This window comes from Lynx rufus, unplaced genomic scaffold, assembly GCF_022079265.1.
Source record: "Lynx rufus isolate CCGP_SWC_20201006 ecotype Redwood Valley unplaced genomic scaffold, mLynRuf1.p SCAF_4, whole genome shotgun sequence".
In the NCBI taxonomy this organism is placed as follows: Eukaryota; Metazoa; Chordata; class Mammalia; order Carnivora; family Felidae; genus Lynx; species Lynx rufus.
In genome coordinates this window covers 167,485,266-167,503,684 of record NW_025814856.1, presented here as the reverse complement: position 1 = coordinate 167,503,684, position 18,419 = coordinate 167,485,266, and the positions used below count along the sequence as shown (strand labels likewise).

Sequence of the window (18,419 nt, the reverse complement as noted above, 5' to 3'; positions counted from 1 at the left end):
TTGCAGGGGTGAGATCCCTTCCGCTCACGGGTCTACAGGACAACCCTTGTTGGGCTGAGCAGGGATGGGCCCTGGCCCCGTGCTTCAGGATGGGCGCAGGGGTGCATCTGGAGTCCGGGCTGCCCGCGGCCACGTCTCCTCACGGCCGATCAGCAGGGCACACGGGGAAGCCGAAGACGTCTGCGAACGCGTTCCTGAGCGGAGTTGCACGTGGGAGGCGGTGGGGACAGCACTCCATGCAAAGAGCGGAGGCGGGGAGAGGGGAGTGGAGCCTTGCTGAACGAGATCCCCACGGTCAAGGTACCCGGCAGGGCTTTGTGTTGCTGTGGCTTTTGTTTCTGAGTTCTGTCTTGTCCGCGTTGGGCGCTCACGTCTCGGTGACGTGTGGGTGGCCGCTCCTTGGGTAGCCTCCCAAACCTTTCTGGCGGGGCTGCTTCCGCGGTCTGTGTGCAAGTGCGAGAAAGCCTCTGCTCTGGGAGCCGCCGAACCCCGGTGAGCGGGCAGCACGTTCAGGCAACCTAACGAGAAACAGGGGCGCCTGGGGGGCTCAGTCCGCCAAGCGTCCGAGCCCTGGTTTCGGCTCAGGTCGTGCTCTCACGGTTGTGGGGTTGAGCCCCACATCGGGCTCTGTATCAGTGGTATGGATCCTGCTTGGGTCTCTCTCTCTCTCTCTCTCTCTCTGCCTCTCTGTGTCTCAAAATAAATTAACATTTAAAAAATTTGAAAATGCACCCCTCCCTCGAGGTGGATACAGCCCTGCGCCAGGACATGGGGCCTGGCAAACGGCTCAACCGTCTCAGGCGGCTGCCCTTGCACGGTGAACAACCTGTTCAGCTGTGTGTGGCGGCCTGTCTGTGTACCACTTCTGTCTCTGGACTAGCAAATAACAGGAAACTCCAACGTAGGTCAGTGGAAGCTCCCTGAAAAGCAAGAGAAGACAAACCCCTCACTGCGTTCGCTTCTCGGTAGAGAACAAGCACTGTGTTTTGGGGTGAAGGGGTCATACAAGACAAACAACCAATTGCATATGGTTAAACACATGATTTTGGTTTTCTTAATGTTTATTTATTCTGAGAGAGAGAACATGAGCAGGGGAGGGACAGAGAGAGAGGGAGAGAGAAAATCTCTTGTCAGCACAGAGCCTGACGCGGGGCTCGAACCCACAAACCTATGTGATCATGACCTGAGCTGAAATCAAGAGTCGGAGCTTGAACCAACTGAGCCACCCAGGCGCCCCGAACATGTGGTTTTAAAGGTACGATTTTCTCCCGTGAAGCCAGAGGAGATGAAAATGTAAATTTAGGGGCGCCTGGGTGGCTCACATGGTTAAGTGACCGACTTGGGCTCGGGTCATGATCTCGCGGTTCGTGGGTTCGAGCCCCGTGTCAGGCTCTGTGCTGACGGCTCGGAGCCTGGAGGCTGCTTCCGATTCTCTGTCTCCTTCTCTCTCTGCCCCTCCCCCGCTTGTGCTCTGTCTCTCAAAAATAAGTAAATGTAAACATAAAAAAAAGAAAGAAAATGTACATTTATTTGAGTTAGGCGAGTGTCGCCCAGAACCATCATAAAAGAGGGCTGGGCGTAGGATAATACTGACGACGTCAGTCTTGAATTTCCATCATCCCGAGGAGACCCCAGGAATAGTGCGACTATCAATGTATCCCATCGTGTTGCATGGGGTCCTGGACGGCGGGAGGCCTGTGGTGCCGCTCGGCGGCTTTGAACGCACCCCTTCACCCCGCTCCTTCCTTTCTCAGCAAATGTTCAGACGGGCCCTCTTCCCCTTCCATAAAGACGCAGTAAGTGGTTACAGCAACAGGGGCGTGCCCTTTCTCGTCCCAGGGACCCCCTGGGCCCCATGTGTGAGCCTCAGTCTGCCTCCTTGCTCTGGGTCTAGGCCCCTGGAGGTTGAAGTGAGAAAGGACGAGAGTGGGGGTGGAAGGGCCAGGGCAGGGGGACTGGCTCGCCTCCGTCAGGACCGGCGGGCTTTGGAGTCACGTCGTGACGTACACGTCCAGGGTGAGCCAGCAGCTCTGTCCCACACGGCCATTTAGGGACTCACCGCGCCGTGACATCACGTCTAACCTGGGTGCCCAGAGCCCTGAAGGCAGAACAGAAAGAATGTGGGGGCACCCAGGCCCGCTTTTAGTGGCCTCGTACCCGAGGGCCCAAGTGGGCCACTTTGCCCCAAGATCATTGGTCAGTGCCAATCTGGTGTCCCCAGCCTACCTGCCGGGGAGGCTGGGGAGCACGCGGGTGCACGTGGAATGTTCGGGGGGCACCACGTGTCTGCCACAAGTGGTGACATGCCCTTCCCGCCGCGGGCGATGGCAGGCCCTGAACGGACGGAAGCCGGACGACCCGGGACGGTGCCTTCAACGTGTGTTTGCGGCTGGCGTGCCGCCAGGCCCCTGAGAAGGTGCGACAGCAGGTCTCCACCTGACGCTTCTCCCCAAGGGCCCCGACCGGACAACGGCCGCCCGTCCCTCCCTGCCTGAAATAGAATCTCCAACCACAGGCGTCCGGTCGGGGGCCTTGCGCCCGGGCGCTCGGCCGTCTGCCATTCTGAGCGTGCCAGCCCCACACTTCTCTGTCCGCTCTGCGGGAACGGGACTCGCTCACACAGGACGGGCAAACGAGGGTCCGGGGTTTGCTCTGGAGCACCCGGCGGGGCCCCCGGGGGGCCAGGCGGCGGCTGTGGCGGAGTCCTCGTCAGCCCCGGGCCCATACGTGCCGAAAGCCACCCAGAGACCACGGACTTGCCTGGATCTGCCAGAGTTCCCAGACGGGCCCGGCTGGTCCCGAAGCCCGGGTCCCTTCCACTTGTTGCTCACAGAGCCGGGGACCCTAGAGGACCGCTTGCGACTCACCTGAACCCGAAAAACCCAGAGGGCGGCACACAGGACTTCGTAGTTGGACTCTCAGGATGAAAAAATCGAAGGTAACCTTGGCAGAGAGGAGTGGGAAGCCTGAGTCGTAATCTCCTCCGCTGACGCCTCCTGAGAGCTCCCCGCGGTGCCGGGCTGGCGGCCCAAAGGCCTCCCGCCTGCCCTGCCGGTCACCCCCCCCCCCCCAGCCAGCCCCCGCGATGGCTTCTGTCGCCCCCTCTCTCCCGGTTTCACACGAGGAAGTCAAGGCACGGAGGGCGAGGGGGAGCATCACCACGTAGCTGCCTTGTGCCCTGCATCTGGCCAAGAGGATGACGAAGGCCATTCTCATGATTGTGTCATGGGAGGGACAGTGTCTCACTGGGTCACACGGATGCGGGCTGGCCAGGCCCCGACCCAAGTCAGGGCTCGTGTCACCGGTGCCACAGACCAGCAGAGGAAGCCGGAGGGCTGCGTCACGAGGAGAACAAAAGCACGCTCACCCCCCGGGAGGGTCTCACCTCCGGGGTCCTCACCGCTAAGTGCTGGTAAGAGCAGGGTCCGGGGCGCAAGGCGTGATGTCACAAGAGTTTAGGACCATCTACGTCGAATGCCACGTCCTGGCTGTACCGGCCGCGTCCACGTCCGTGCACGAACCTGTGACTGTGGCCTTGTTTGGAAACAGACCCTCTCCAGATGCAGTCGAAGGAAGGGTGGGCCCTAAGTTCTCTGTGACCCGTGTCTCAGAAGGAGGAGAGATGTGGACACAGAGGCACGCAGCAGTGGGCGGTGAAGACAGAGGTGGGACGGGAGGCCGGAGGAGGTCTGGGACCGCTCTGCCCTCGGAGCCCCGGGAGGAGCCCACCTGACCTGCTGGTGCCTTGGTGTCTGACTTCCGGGCTCCAGAGCTGAGACGACAACTTCCTGCTGTTTTAAGCCCCCAGCGAGTGGCTCTCTGCTATGGTGGCCTTGGGAAACTGAGCCACGGGCACATACTAGGAGCCCCGTCAGGGTTGGCCGGTGTTCCTATTTAAAGCCGAAGGGATACAACAGACTGAACGTCTGGGAAGCGGGGCCGCTGGGGCAAGAAACACAAAGGAAGTTCTAGACTGCCTTCTAAGGCGGCCACTAGCTAAGGGACACAACAGAGAGGGAAGGAGAGACCTGGCCGGAGAAAGAAGAGAGCATCCCGGGACATTCCTGTTCTGGAGTCTCTGGCCTCGGAACAGTGAGCTTCCCCCGGCCCCCCTTCCCCTGGTGGTGAGAGCTGGGACCCACGGGCTGTTTACAGTAATTACAGTGCACGGGAGGGAAACTGGGGGGGGGGGGTGGATTACGGCCGCGGACATTCCCAAGTCCTGGAAACCGGGGCGTTCCGGGGGCGGGGGCTATGGGTCAGCGGGATCCGGACAGCCAAGGCGGGTCTTTGGAATGCAGGGACGGGCGATGCCGGCTTTAGCGGGAGTCAGGTTTTATGCCTGGGGCAGAGGGAATTCTAACACACGCTAGAACAGCAAGACAGAAATTGCCTTTTAGATGGCTGCCATCAGCAATATTTAGCAGGTAGGTTCTGCAGGGTAGTTTAACCTTCTGTAACCTTACAGTTGAGTGCTCGCTCCCGCTCCCTCTGTCTCTCTCTCACTCCCACACGCCTCCACGATATTTTACCTTGATGGTTTGCTTTGAGGGGGAGCCCTGCAGACTTAGTCTCTCTCCTTCGGTGCATGACTGCCGGCCTGCGAATGCATGCAAGCCCCCCTTACACGTTCACATCTAGCAGGGACTGAAACTCCGAGGCACAAGCACCCGCAAGCTTCTTGTTAATCAGGGCAACACCGGATGTACAGTTGGAGCTCGGCAAATAATTAATAGTAATGAAAATTGACATCGTAAAAATTAAAGTGAGGGGGCTGATAGGGAGGGATTGGGTTGGTTGTCATACCTCGGGCCTAAAGGGAAACGGATTGCTTTGGAGAATCTTTTAATTAATTTCAGAGTTTCCCTGTTTCTTCTCCACCAAATGAGCTGCGTTCCTCTCTCGGCCGGCAGGATCCTGTGCAGAGAGAGGGAGGCCTGGGGATCAGCCCATCCCGGGAGCGTCCTGAATCCCGCCCCCCCCCCAACCCAGTGGAGAAAGGTCTAGGTGAGGGGGATGCCCTCCGCAGCCCAAAGAGGGGTTCGTTTTGCAAATTTACTTTCACCACCTGTGAATAAGCCAGGCGGTCTGCCCCTCATTCACAGCTAAAATAAAAATGGATCTCTACAGTCTGACCAAGTTCAGCCACTGAGCTGCAGCGTTAACTTGTATTCTAACAAGATTAAAATATATTTGTCCTGGGGATTAGCATACTAAGTCCCCTTTTGCCTTTTTAGCAGTGGCAGGGCACTTTGATCTGCCTTGCGTGGAGAGAGCGCGGCTTGGGCCCAGCCATCCGACTGCCAAGTGTGAAATCGGCCTGGTGTCATCATCATTCTTCCTCGTTTACATCTTCCACCAGTTTAATTATATTTCCGCCACAAAGGTCTGGCGCCTCATTGCATATTCAAGTTAGACCAGGAAGCATTTAAAAAAAAAAAAAAAGGTAGGGATGAAATAGCCCCGTAGGGGGGAGGGAGGGGCTGCCCGGCCCCTCGCGCCCCTGGGTTGTGTGCCCCGTAGACGGGCCTACCTGCGTGCAAACGTGTGCCCCACGCGGGCCGGCTCTGCGCGGCTCCCGGCACAAAGGCCATGGTCACGCCCGCGCTGGGTTCGGGGGCCGTTTGGCTTGCGACTCCAGTGGTTTGTATCGTATTTATCCTCCCGACGCGCTGGTTCTGTCTCCTGAGGGCCGCGAACCCACCAGCGCGCTCCCGCCACGGCTGAAAAGCTGCCCTTCCCCCTTCCAGGTGATGAGTCACCAGTGACTCGCCCTTGCAGTTGGCTGCGAATGAATTCTAGGGCACACCCGGTGCCCAGAGGGAATGTGTCTCGCTGACCCTTGATGGCCCCAGAAATATCAGGCCCTTTCACTCCCCACCCAGACCCGAGATTCGGGCCCTCCGGCCCTCCGCAGATTCCCCGAACTGCCCCGGGAGAGGCCAGCCCGCTAGCAGAACAGGCCTGGAGAGGAGATCCCAGCGGGGGACCTCTTAAACGACCTCGCCTCCCAGGCCACCGCCACCGGAGCCGCCTTCGGGTGGCTTAGGGGTGGGGGAGGGGAGGGAGGGGGAGGAAGGGGAGCCGGTGACAGCCAGCCCTGGTCCCGCCGGCCCCACACGGGCCACCCCTCCCAGAGCACTAGTGTTTGGGAGAGGAAGTGAGCCAACTGCAGGGGCGGCTGGGGTCTGACCTTCACCTCAGCCCCCAGCCCCGGGCTCCAGGCTCCATTCACTCCCAGCTGGAGCGTCTCAGAGCCGGTCATTCTCGGTTTGGTGGGGGGGGGGGTTCTACGTGAGGGACGTTGGGTGTTATTTCCACAAACAAGCTGGGCAGAATAGAAACGCGGACGGACTTCCTTAGCATTCGAGAGCAGGTCAGCGCTGGGAAACGCTCGGCTCCGACTGGCCCTTTGTCTGAGCTTTGCCAGGGCTTTCCACTTTCTTGGGGGGACGTGGCGCAGGTGGAGGGACTGGAGGGGGGTTGAGCTGACAGTCACTTTCGCCATGTGGGGGAAACGGGGAGCCCTGAGAGGTCCTTTACAAGGTCCAGATTTATGACCATTTTCGTTTCGAATCAACACTTGTCAAAACGAGAGGTTAACAACACATTGCTTCTCAAATTGAATGATATAATTATAAAATTATCCCCACATAATTAACTCAGGATTATGTTTCATTCTGGTTAGCATGTAATCAAAGCCTGTTATGCTTTTAGCTATAGGAACAGCAATTAATTTAAAGGGGTTACTTTAGACCAAACAGCTCATCAGGCCATCAGGACGCCCACTCGCTCTTGGAGGAAGAGCCACGGGGAGGGGGGTGCGCGGGGGGGGGGGTGGCGCGGGCGGGGGCACAGGGAGGCTCCTGACCACAGGCCGGGCCCCACGTGCGTGCGAGGTGCAGCCTGACTTCTGGCCTCCCTCACTGTCCAGCGGGGTGCCTGCGTCCTGTGCATGGAGTCAAGTCTGAGTCAGGGTGATGGGACTATGGTGCCGAACGCAGTGACTACGGGATCGGAGCGGAGAGCCGCGTGGCGTGGGAAGTCACCGGGCTTCTATGGAAACCGGGGCATCTTCCCTACTTTGCCGTCAAGAAACACGTGGGGGTAAATCCTGATGGGAAGGGGTGTGCCTGTGTCCCAGCCGGGCGGGAACAGAGCACACACAGCGGTGCTCCAGAGAAGGGGGCAGTGTTTCTGGGGAGTGCGGACCAGCATCTTGAATTTCCTCTGTCGTTCTCAGCTCCTCTCGTGGTCCCTCTTTGTATAGCCGTGTGAACACTGTCTGTCCTAGTCGTGACCTCCTCCTTCTTTCCTTTCCCCGGACAACTAAAGCGAGGCCGCGTTGGGTGGTAGCGGCCAGGAAGGCGAGGCGCTCTACCAACAACGGGCACCGAGCTGTGGAGGGCACAGCCCGAGCCCAGCGCCACAGTCCCTGCCCCGTGATGAGTCACCCTCTCGCTCACCCTGCCCCGTTCCGTGCCAGGGGCTTTTATGCTCATTTTCCCTCATGGGAAACCCTATGGGGAAGCCCATTAGATAGATTTTCTTTCTATTGAAGAGATGAATGGATGGGCTGGGGTGGGGGGGGGAGCAGTTGGGAAAATTCCCTTCACTGTAGGGCACTTCTTTCAGTGCTGAGTGATATTATGCGTTGGCAAGGAAAAAAAAATAAAAACAAACCCGTGCGCCCTGGACCGCCTGAGCCGAGGTGCACAGGCCTGGGGCACCTGACAGCCAGCCGGGCCTGCTGCCCTGCACACGTTCTCCTCTCCCCCGACCAGCAGGTGTTTGGAAGCCAGCATAGGCATCACTCATTCGAGGGGCTGAGGTCTCCCATCTTTGACGCAGATGTTCCAGCATCCGAAGATACAATCTGAGACTTGTGGGTCATGACGGAAGCGGTTCAGCGGGGGCACCTTACTGGCAGCGGTAGGGAAAGGGTGCTGGCCCTGGCAGGAGTCGGATGCTGCCAAGGGCACCGGGATTCTGCCGTGTGGCCTACTGCCTGAACCCAAAGAAATGCCAGATTCCGGGGGGGCCCACATCAGTTGACGGAGAGTAAAGCTGCCAAAAACCTGAGGACCTAAAGTTGTGGCCTAAAGGGGAAAAGTCAGAGGCAGCGCCCGCCCCCCCCCCCCCGGGGCCACCAAATGACGCCAGAGGGCAGGGGCCTGGGGTCCCCGCGAGGTTGGAGGGAAGCGGGCCGGTCTGCGCTGGGAGGGGCCGCAGACACAGAAACAGGGCAGCGACTGCTCGCCGCGCTTGGCAGCTGGAGCCTGTGATTAACCATCCAAGGAGGAGAGAAAAGCGGAGGGAAGAAAGGGCAGTTAGCGGAGGGGGTAGAGGTTGGGGGAAGGAGGAGGCGGCGGAGCTGACAGTCCCCTTCCAGACAAAGGACTTGGCGGGAGGAGAGAACCCCGAAGGCGCGGCTGAAAGGCGCTGGGCGGCCCCTTCCGCAGGCAGCGCGCGCTCGGACCGCGCGGCCAAGACAGATGGGGATGGGCGGCGGCCCGCCCCGACTCTTCCAGACGGTCCGTGCACGCGGTGATCCCCACCGCTCCTCGCCGCACGGAGCACCGCCGGCCGCGCCAGGGTCCCTCCGCGCAGGAGAAGGCGCCCCGCAGGCCCGGGCAGCGGCGCAACGCACTAGGCCCCAGGCCCTCCTGCCCTGCCCTGCCGGGTCTCCGGGGGCCCGGGACGGGGCGGGGGGTGGGGGGGAGCCTCTCTGGGACGTCTTCCAGGCAGAGGGGGCGAAAAGGCGGCCCGGGAGGCAGACCTGGCGACTCTTTGTTTCTGCTCGGAGCAAAGCGCGGGGCTCAGCCCCGAAAAGGGAGCAGCCAACGGGGGGGGAGGGGGGGAGGTGTCCCGGGCCCCGGACCTAACGTTCCCCTTCCCAGAAAACCTGCCCTGGCGTCCCTCGGGGACACGGGGGGCCTAGCAGCCAGGGGACCCCCTACCTCCTCCCCGAGCTGTTGCGCAGGCCTTGCACGGGCCTGGGGCCGGTCGGCAAGGGCAGCGAGCTTGGGCCACACCCGTTCCGGAGTCGTTCCGCCCCGCTTCCTCCATCGTGGGGCTCCCCCAACCCCCAAACTGAAGAAGCAAGCGACACTCTGGGGGCTGAGACCCGGGCTGCTAACAACAGCAATATTAGTAACTCTGTCGCCGTCATCAGCCTCACCAGCCGAAGCCCGCGCGGCGGACCACGCTTGATTAAATCTCATAATTAGGAACCACTTTGATGAATATTATTACATTTCGGGCGATTTCAAGAATGGCCTTTATTTTCCGTGGGTGTCTGACATTAACAACGCCATGAGCAGCGGACGCGGGGCTCACGCGGCCGGGTTCACGGACCTGCGTGCGCCCAGGGGCTCCCGCCGCCCGCACCCGCGCGCGCGCGCGCACCCGCGCGCCAGGCTGGGCCCGCGAGGGGTCGCCCCCGCCCGCGTCCTGCCAGCCCGCGGGGTCCGGGGGACGCGACGCTCCGTGCCGCCGTACGCCGCCCGGCCCAGGCCTGCAGAAAGCCTCGCGCTCCGCCCGCCTGGGCCGGAGACGCGCGGAAAGGGGGGTCCCGGCCCGGGGGGAGGGGGTGGCGGTGCCGTGCGAGCGCGGAGCGGGTGTCGGGGTGCGGGCGTGGCGCCGCGACACAGCTCCGGGTCGCCAGTCTCCATTGACCTCCCAGGGCGCCGCGCCTCCTCCCGGCAGGCTGCGGGTTTCGGCCGAGCCGGGATGGGGGCGGGGGACACCTGGGGAGCTGCCGGGGCGGGCCGTGACCGCGGAGGTCGGCTGTTACTCCTGCGGACGCAGGACGGCTCGTAGCGGAGCAAGAGCCCGCAGACCCGCGGCCGTGAGCGCCCGGGCGCGTCCAGGGTCTGCCGTCGGTGGCGAGCGCCCCGCGCCCCGCACACCTGCGCCGCGCGGTCCAGACGCCCCCGCCCGCTCCACCTTTGCCCTCAAGGAAAAAGACAAAAACCACAGTCGGAGTCCTCCTGGAGATCAGACGGGCGACAGCCGCGTGGCTCCGTCCCGGTCTGCCCCGAAGAAAGCACATGGCGGGTCCACCCTGCGTGACGCTCAGGCCCGTGCAGACCCGAGGGCCCGACCCTATTCATCTGACCACCTTTGGCAGCGGGAGGAGGAAGGCCCTCTGGGCCCCAGGGAGCCCTGCTAGGCCCCTCGGTCGGGCACCCCTCGCGGGAGCCTCTGCTCGGGCAGGGCTGGGGTGTGGGGGGGGGTGCGGCAGGCAGCGATCCGCACCCCCAGCGAGGCCCCCGGGCCCCTGCCTGGGCTCTGCCGGGCAGCCAGGCCTGGGGGGTGGCTGCCGATTGGCTGGAAGGAGCAAGGACTTCCCTTATAAACGGGCGGGCGTTCCTCCGGAGAACGTTTAAGGAACCGGCCTCCCGGAGGGGCGACGGTCTGGCAGCGGTCCAGCTCCATCAACTCCTGGGGCTTCGGTCCCGGTCCAGATGCAAGGCACGCTGGGCCCGGAGTCCCGCAGGCTCTGGGTTCATAAAGGAGCACTGCCTCGCCTTCAGGCCTGGCTCTGGTCTCCACTTGCCACTGAGAGAGGGCTGGCTGGTGCAACAGTGGCTCTCCGCGAGTCTCGAACTTAGATTGCATGTTGAATTTTTTAAAAAAAAGTAATAAATCTAGGCGCAAAACCAGAATCTCAGCATTTCGAGGGTCTGGGGTTCATCCGGTCCAATCCCCTATCAGAGACAAAAAAGAAAAACTCCTCATGCCACTGCTGGCTTGATGTTTGCTTGCACTCCCCTGACGACGGGGAACTCATTACCTTACAAAACTATACATCGCCCCTCAACAATGTTATGATTTGTGAATAAATTAAAAAACAAGAATGATTGCTTAAAGTTGTTGTGCCGTCTTTTTATTAAAAAGAGAGAGAAGCCAATCGGGTAACAGAAGTTGTGCCCATGCTTTTTGTTTAGTTTTTAGTCTAAAGACTCCTCAGAACTGTGCAGTGGAGGGGGGAGACACTTGGAATGGCCTGAGTGATGGGGCCCCATTGGCGATGACCCTGGGGCACTCCTGGGACGAGGCAGCTAGGGCTCCGGAGCTTTGTGGTGAGACCCCAGCTCTCTCTCACTCAGCGTGTCTGGGCAAATCCCGGGAGTGGCCACTCTCCTGCCTGGAGGCCCAGCTTCTGCTTGGGAAGCCAACGTGAACGTAAAACGCCTAACCAGTCTCCTTTGGCAACAGAAGGTTCTCGCTAGTCTCTGAGCTTCTATTACTGGGAGAATCATCTTTTTCAAGCCAGGATAGTTTGGACATAGATCAACCGGGCTCACAGGGAGCGCTCCCCTGCCCGGCCGCCCTGGACGTCAACCCCCGCAAAACACTACCCCAGATACCTCTGGTCAGCTTGGGCAAAGCCTGTCCTTCCCCACCGCCCCCCCCCCGCCCATCTGTCCTGAGATGTTGTCCATGACCTTTGCTTTGGAGGGGGCAGGAGTAAAAACAACAAAACACAAAAGAGGAGAGCCCTCCCCACGGGCCCAGCGTCTCTGTCCCTTTCGTGGGATTCGCATTCTGTGGGATTTTCAACAATTCTTCAACATACTCAGAGGACATCGGTGGTTCTGTGCCCACACAGGAGATATTCCAAGTGTCTTCGTTGTTTTAAAAAAAAAAATCGTACCTCTGGCTACAAAGACAGCATGTGTACCCCCTGCTCGACGGAGGCCAAGGCCAGGAGTACCTGAGTGATGGGGAGGTTGCCCAGGGCAGTGGGGCTGGACTTGGAAACAGGCTTAGAAAAACTAGTCATTCCACCTTGGACATCCAATGTTTTACAATAAAGCAGTTTTTTTTTTATTTAATGTAACTTTCAAGAATTGGAACACACAAAAAATGCAAGGGGAATGTTCACAATGCTGATAATCACAGTTGTAAATAGAAACATTCATTTCTCATAAGATTATAAATATTTGATATTGGAACTGTAAAATGCACGTTTTAGAAACGAAAAAAAAAGAAATAAAAAAATAAAAACCCCAAAACTTTGCTTCCTGCTAAAAAGGCATTATCATTTCATTGAAGTTTCCTAAGCAGCAGTTGGTTATTTCACAGAATTTTAAATTACAGCTTTTCTTTTTATAGTTTCCTTTTTAAAAAGGTTTGCACGAGTATGTACAAAATAAAAGTGGTATCGCAGGGAAATAGAGGTTTAAGGCAAAGAGAGAAGTTCACCCTCAGTCCTCAGGGGTCCAGCCGTGGGCCTGCCTCAGCCACGGGCACACCCCCGGGGCCGTCCCGGCTGCCCATGGACATTTGGACACGATTCTTTTTCCATACACTAAACAGAAGACAGTGCAGAGTTATATATATAGATACTGTGTTTGTTTATATATATGTACTTGGTGGGGATATATTGAATATATTTAATTTACACTGTACCACACCGTCAAAAAATAAAATGTATATTAAAAGAAAAAACAAGAAAAGACAAAAAGCGATAAGAAATGATTATTTACACATTTTTCTTCCTTCCTCTAGATCCTGGAGGATTCTGAGTTCCTTTGAAAGTCAAGGTAGCCACATGTTCGGAAACTGGACTCTCACAGGCCCGCCTGTGCGCGTGTACACGCAATGCATAGATATGTACACGCGCATATGCACCTTGAAAGAATGCTCTCCGTAGCAGAAGCAGCCACTTAAAAAAAAAAAAAAAAGGAAAGGAAGAAAAAAACAAACAGAAAGGAAGAAAATACCAACTCCCCTCTCGGGAGCCCTGTGCCCGCCCAGAGGCGGCAGACCTCTGCCATTTCTGGGGCCCACGCGAGCGAGCGCCTGGCGTGGCTGACGGAGCCACAGGAGACTCCCTGGGCCTGGAGGGACGAGGGGCCTCTGGCCAGAGGCTGGGCCAGGGGTCCCCGAAATGGTGCCTGGAGGCGAGAGAGCTGGCTCTGGCAGTGGGCGGCTGGATAGGGGACAGCGACACGACAGAGACTGAAGCATACACAGAGGTGCTGGCCAGGCCTTGGCGAGGAGGAGGAGGGGGAGGAGGAGGGGGAGGGGGAGGAAGGGGGGAAGATGAGGAGGGGGAGGGGGGGAGAGGAGGGGGTGGAGGGGGAGGAGAAGGGGGAGGAGGAGGAAGAGGAGGAGGGGGAAAGGGAGGGAAGGCAGGAGGAGGGGAGCCTGGTGAGGCCGGGGCCTGGGCTGCCCATCACCAAGGGCCCGCTTCCCAGGGCGCTCCTGCGGGGGCCCCTGTGCTCCCCCCAGCCCGGGGCAGGGCAGGGGGGGCTACATACCCTCCTGCTGTCCTCACCAAGCCCACACAAACAAAGTGGCAGAACTCATAGACCAAGTAGGAGCTATTTATTCGGTTCACAGTCGTGTGAAATGCAGCAATAAAAATCTTTGGACTTTAGCAAGTTGTTTTAATTTTTTTTTCTTCTTCTGAAATTAAAAAATAAAAGTGTCCGATGTCCCACCATGGAGCTTAGGGGATTAAAAAAGATGAAACCCTAAGCAGCCCCCCTTCGCAAAAAAAAAAAATCATAAAATTAGCATAATCTCATAAACACAGAAAAACTCAAAAAAATATTTTATAGTCAGATATTTTGGATTTTACACCACCTGTAAATTATATATACATAGAATATTGCAGAACCGTAGCGAATACACGATATTTTCACTATTAATGCTGGTATAATCTTTATACACTGGCCCTTTATGATTTTAAATTATTGCATTGTTTAGCGTGGACTGAGACTGGACTCGCGCCCGCCCGCCCTACTCGCTGTCCGACTTGCCCTCCTTGGCCGTGGTCGAGTGGTTGTACAGGCCCTGTGCCATGAGGTGCACGGCCAGCGTGTTCTTGTTGCCCGTGGCCTTCTTGATCTTGGCGCGCTTGTTCTGGAACCAAATCTTGATCTGCGACTCGTTGAGGCTGAGCTCCTGCGCCAGGCTCTGGCGCCGCTGCTCCGTCAGGTACCTGTTGGTCTGGAACTCGGCCTTGAGCCTCTGCAGCTGCTCCGCCGTGAAGGCCGTGCGCGGCCTCTTGTCCTCTTTGTTGGGGTTCTTCTTCTTTGGTTTGCGAGACCTGGGACCTGGGCAGGCACGGTGGACAGAGAACAGGGTTAGGACGTCTCGGGGCCTGTCTGCCCCCTCAGTGAGCCAGAGGGACAAAGAGATGAGGGAGGAAAGTACCCAGTCCCAGAGGGACTTGGGGACCGGGCTCGGACCCACACGGCCTCCAGGACCCGTCCCCCCCCCACCCCCCACAAAGCGAGAAGATAGGCTGAAAAAAGTGTAAGTGTGAGGGAGTGAGTGGGGGTAAAGGACAGGCTTAGTGGAAGGGTCGCGAGGGGCGCTAGGCTGGCTCCGCCGGGGTGCACGTGACTCTTGGTCCCTGGGTCCTGAGTTCAACCCCATATGTGGCATAGAGTTTACTTAAAAACAAACAAACAAACAAACAGAAAGGTCTCCAAGGAAAACTCCGGCAGGAAAGCAAAAATCCAAAACTTCCTAGCACGACCTTTTCTATCCCTTTCTGAGGTTCTATCCAGGAGTGAGGACAGAGTGCAGGCAGGTGCCAAGAGAGGGGCCACGAAGAAAGGCTGGGGGAGGGGAGGGGCAGTCAGAGCAGCAGGAAGAGAAGCCCAGGGGACAGTGACAGGATTCCCACGAGATGCCCACAGGGGGTACCCCTCAGGTGCTAGGGGCCTGAGAAGCCAGGAGGCCACAGAGTCTGGAGAACAGGAGGAACCCCCGGGCTGTCTCCACCTTAGCCCCCTTTCGGTCACCCCTAACTGGGCCTGTGGGCCCAAGTTCATTGTTTCTTTTCTGGAAGAGAGGGGGCACACGCACTGCGCCACTCGACCCCCCCCCTCCCCGCTCAAGTCTCCCAGTGCAGGAGAGGGGACCCGGCTCCCCCAGACTGGGGCTGCCTCACTGGAGGCCACAGGGGAGCCCAGCCGACCTCGTGCAGAGGGTTCGGGCTTCTGACCCCCACGCGGGTCTCCTGCCGCTGGGACCCCCTCCCCGCACCACTTGAGGTTGGTTTGGGGTAGTGCAAGGTTTCTCGGACCCGGCCATCTGAAAAGGCCCCTGTGAGGGGAGCGCTCACAAGGAGGACCCAGCGCTTTCTTTTTGTTTCTGTTCAAGAAGTTCGGCCCCACGAGGGTGTGTTTGAAGGCCGAGGCCGCAAAGGCCGTTGGGGAGAGGGTCCGGGCCGCACGTATGGGCTTCTTGGTGCGTGAAGGGAACCACCTTTGGGGAGCACCGGCCGCGGCCCCTTCCCAGACGCCCGCGGCGGGAGGCTGGACCCCCTGCCGGCTCCCTCGAGCCGCCGGAACCCCCGGGTCGCCGCCTGCGCCCACATGCCCGTCCCGCGGGGCCAGGGGACAGCCCTGCCACCCCGCGCCGCGGCGGCGGCGGAGGGATCCCGCCGGGAGGTTTCCGATCGCACAGTCCCGACCCGCGAGGGTGGAGCGCGCGCCCGGGCCCCAGAGAGCCAGCGGCGCCGAGGCCCGAGGACGCGGCCGTGCGCTCCGGGAGAGGCAAACTCGGACAGAGGCCGCCGCGGCGCGGGAGAGGGGGCGCCAAGGGCCGTTCGGCTCAAAGCCCCGGCCTTCTAGAATCCAGAGCGAACCCACACTCACCCCCGCGCCCCCGCCCGCGTCCCGCGCGCGCACACCCGCCGTGGCCGCCGCGCGCTCGCCCAGGACGCCGGTTCCGCGCGGGCCGCCGGGCTTTGATCGGAGGCTGCGGGGGCGCCCGCGAGGGGCTCGGCGAAGGCTCGGAGAGGCCTCGCGAGGCCCCGCACCTGCTCGGGCCGACCGCGGCCTCCTGCGCCAGGAGCCGGCGGTTGTCCGTCTCCACCGTCCCAGGGAAGCACGCCCCCCACCCTCCAAACTCCTCCGGTGCTGGGGCTCTTGCACCCGCGAACCAGCCGGTAAAAACGTAACACACCATTGTGCGGGAAGGAAATCTCCCTAAAATCGGAATGTTTCGTTCTCTCTTTGATTTTCTTTCAAAACGTAAACACTTAAAGAGTCGCAGAGACAGAACCAAAGCTCGGCAAGAAAACTCTGCGTTGCTTCTTTGTAAAAGGCCAAGAAACACCAATGTTACCTTGTGGGGTTTTGGTTTTTTTGTTGTTGTTGTTGTTGTTTCGTTTTGTTTTGTTTTGAGTGCAAGACGACCAGCGACTGGGGCCCGGCAGGGCTGCGGGGCTCCCGCGGGCCAGCGGGGCCTGGGGCGGCAGCGACTCGGTCGCTGCACAAAGCGGGGCCGAGACACCTCGCCGGCCGCTTTGTGAGCCTATATGTTAATTAAATATTAACAAAGGAGGGAGGCGAGAACAATGGAGCAAATTTCAGGTCTAGCCGGAGAAATTTGGATTTCATCAGAAATAGGCACACACATTTCTGCGGGAAGGCGGCCAAGGGGTGACTCGGTTGTGCGGTGATCTGGGTAAACCACCCCCCGCAAAAACAGTTGAGGGTTAGGGGGGCAGAGGGGTCCTGTCTGGGCTACCAGCTCAGGGACAAATGGAGTCCGTCCTAATGGCGGTTTGCAAGCGGAGGACCGCGTTTCATGCAACTGATGATTTCCACAAGGACGCGGATGTAGATCCATGAAAAACACACTCAGCACCTCTGCACACGCCCGCGGGCCCCTCCACCGCACTCCCCGCCGAAATCTGCTGCTTTCCTGCCTGGGAGCTGCCCCACGAAACCTCTGGGAGCAGGTCCTTTATTTGGGGGACTGCAGGCCTCCCTCCTTCTCCAGGCAGTGATCAAGATGGGTGCCGAGCTCCCTCACCGTGTGCTCGGGCAACTGAAACCGGGCGAAGAGCGCCTCTGTGTCCGTCCCGGTCTCTGTCCCCCGCTCCTCCCTCCTCAGCCCGGGCCCAAGGGTGGAAGGAAGAGCCGGGAGCCTTGCTCTTTCTTCCCTGGCTTCGTCTGGGATAACTGGGTCGTAGGGCGAGTCTAGGTCTGAGGTGGGCTGCACATGGGTCCCGGGTCTGGACTGAGTTGGAAGGACGGAGAAGGGGTTAAGAGTGCAAGCTTCTAGGCCAGCCCTGCGGCCACCCCCAGTCTTCCCGAATAAACTCCAGCCGGGGAGGGGTGGGTAGGGACTCCGAGGAGTGGCCCCAAGGAGAGAGAGAGAGAGAGAGAGAGAGAGAGAGAGAGAAAGGTCCTGTCCCCTCCGCTTATCTAAGAAATCGATCGTGCCCCTTCTCCCGGCCGCTGCCCGGTCCGGCGTCAGCCGTGCACAATGTCCCCGCTTGTGCGTCTTTGTGTGTGTCGGGGACGAGGGGGGGGTGGTGTCCCGGTGTCTTCTCCCCCTGGGGAAGTTCCCGCGCCAGCGCCGCCCCGCAACCCCGCGGGCCTCCCCGCGGCGGGCTCACCTGAAGACGGCCGGTCGGAGTAGCGCGTGCAGTAGACCCAGGCCGGCCAAAGCATGGGCTGCGCGCCCAGGTTGGCGCTGGCCTGCGAGCTGTCCGAGTCCGAGCTCACCGACAGGTCGCCGCCGCCCAAGCCGCGGGCCTTGAGCGCCCCGTCCAGGGGGCCCCCGGCGTCGCCGCCTTTCTTGGCGCCGCCGTGCAGCGAGAGCGCCTTGGAGCCGCCTTCCCCGTCGCCCGGAGAGTCGCCGCCGCCGCCGCCGCCGCCGCCGCCGCCGGGAAGCGGCCCGCCCGCCCCGGGCGCCCCGGGCGCGTTCTGCCGGGCCTCCCGGCCCGACCCCAGGAGCTGCTCGGCGCCGCCCGCGCCACCGCCTCCTCCTTCCGCGCCGCCCGCGCCGCCTTCGCCGCCGGCTCCACCGCCTCTTCCTCCTCCCGCGCCGGCACAGCACGTCCCCGCGTCCTTTCTGCGGCCGAACTCGGGCCGCAGGATGTTGTCGATGAAGAAGTTGGTGATGCGGTGCGGGTGCTGGTGGTTGCCCGGCGCCTGCAGGACCGCGGGCAGCATCAGAGCCCGCCGGCGGCCAGTGTCCGCGTCGCCCGGGCTGCCGCCGCCGCCACCGGAGCCGCCGCCGGGGCTGGATTCCGGCTGCCGCTGCCCCTCCGCCGCCGCCGCCGCCGCTTCGATGGGCTTGGGGTCATTCTCCTCCATGCTGTTCACGACAAATCCCAAATTGGTTCTCCGGGGAACCCCCCCCCCGCCCGCTCCAATCAGCCCTCGGCCCGCCCGTGATGCGCACGGAGACACTCGCGGCCGGCTCGCGCCCCTACCCCGCCGAGTCTTCCGAGGGCGTGCGCGGCGGCCGCGGCCAGGGCCGGGGTCGTAGGAGTCACCGGCCGCGTTCGGAGCGGAGCCACGTTCCAATCCACGAGTTGAGTTTAGAAAATAGCAAGAGTCGCCCCGCGCCCAGACGCCGGGAGATTCAAAAGAGTCGGGTCCTCGTCTCTGCAGCGCACCCGGGCGCTAGACAGTCACAGAGGTCCG

The 18,419-nt window shown here is 60.4% G+C and overlaps 1 protein-coding gene across 1 annotated transcript; it reads right to left on the bottom strand.

Annotated features, from left to right (window-relative positions):
* Positions 1-13,758: 13,758 nt before the first annotated feature.
* On the bottom strand, positions 13,759-18,086 carry EN2 (engrailed homeobox 2). Its single transcript, XM_047095350.1, has 2 exons — positions 17,384-18,086; positions 13,759-14,075 (listed from the first exon to the last, which is right to left on the bottom strand). The coding sequence occupies exons 1-2, from the start codon at positions 18,084-18,086 to the stop codon at positions 13,759-13,761; spliced, it is 1,020 nt and encodes a 339-aa protein (XP_046951306.1).
* Between the last annotated feature and the right edge of the window lie 333 nt (positions 18,087-18,419).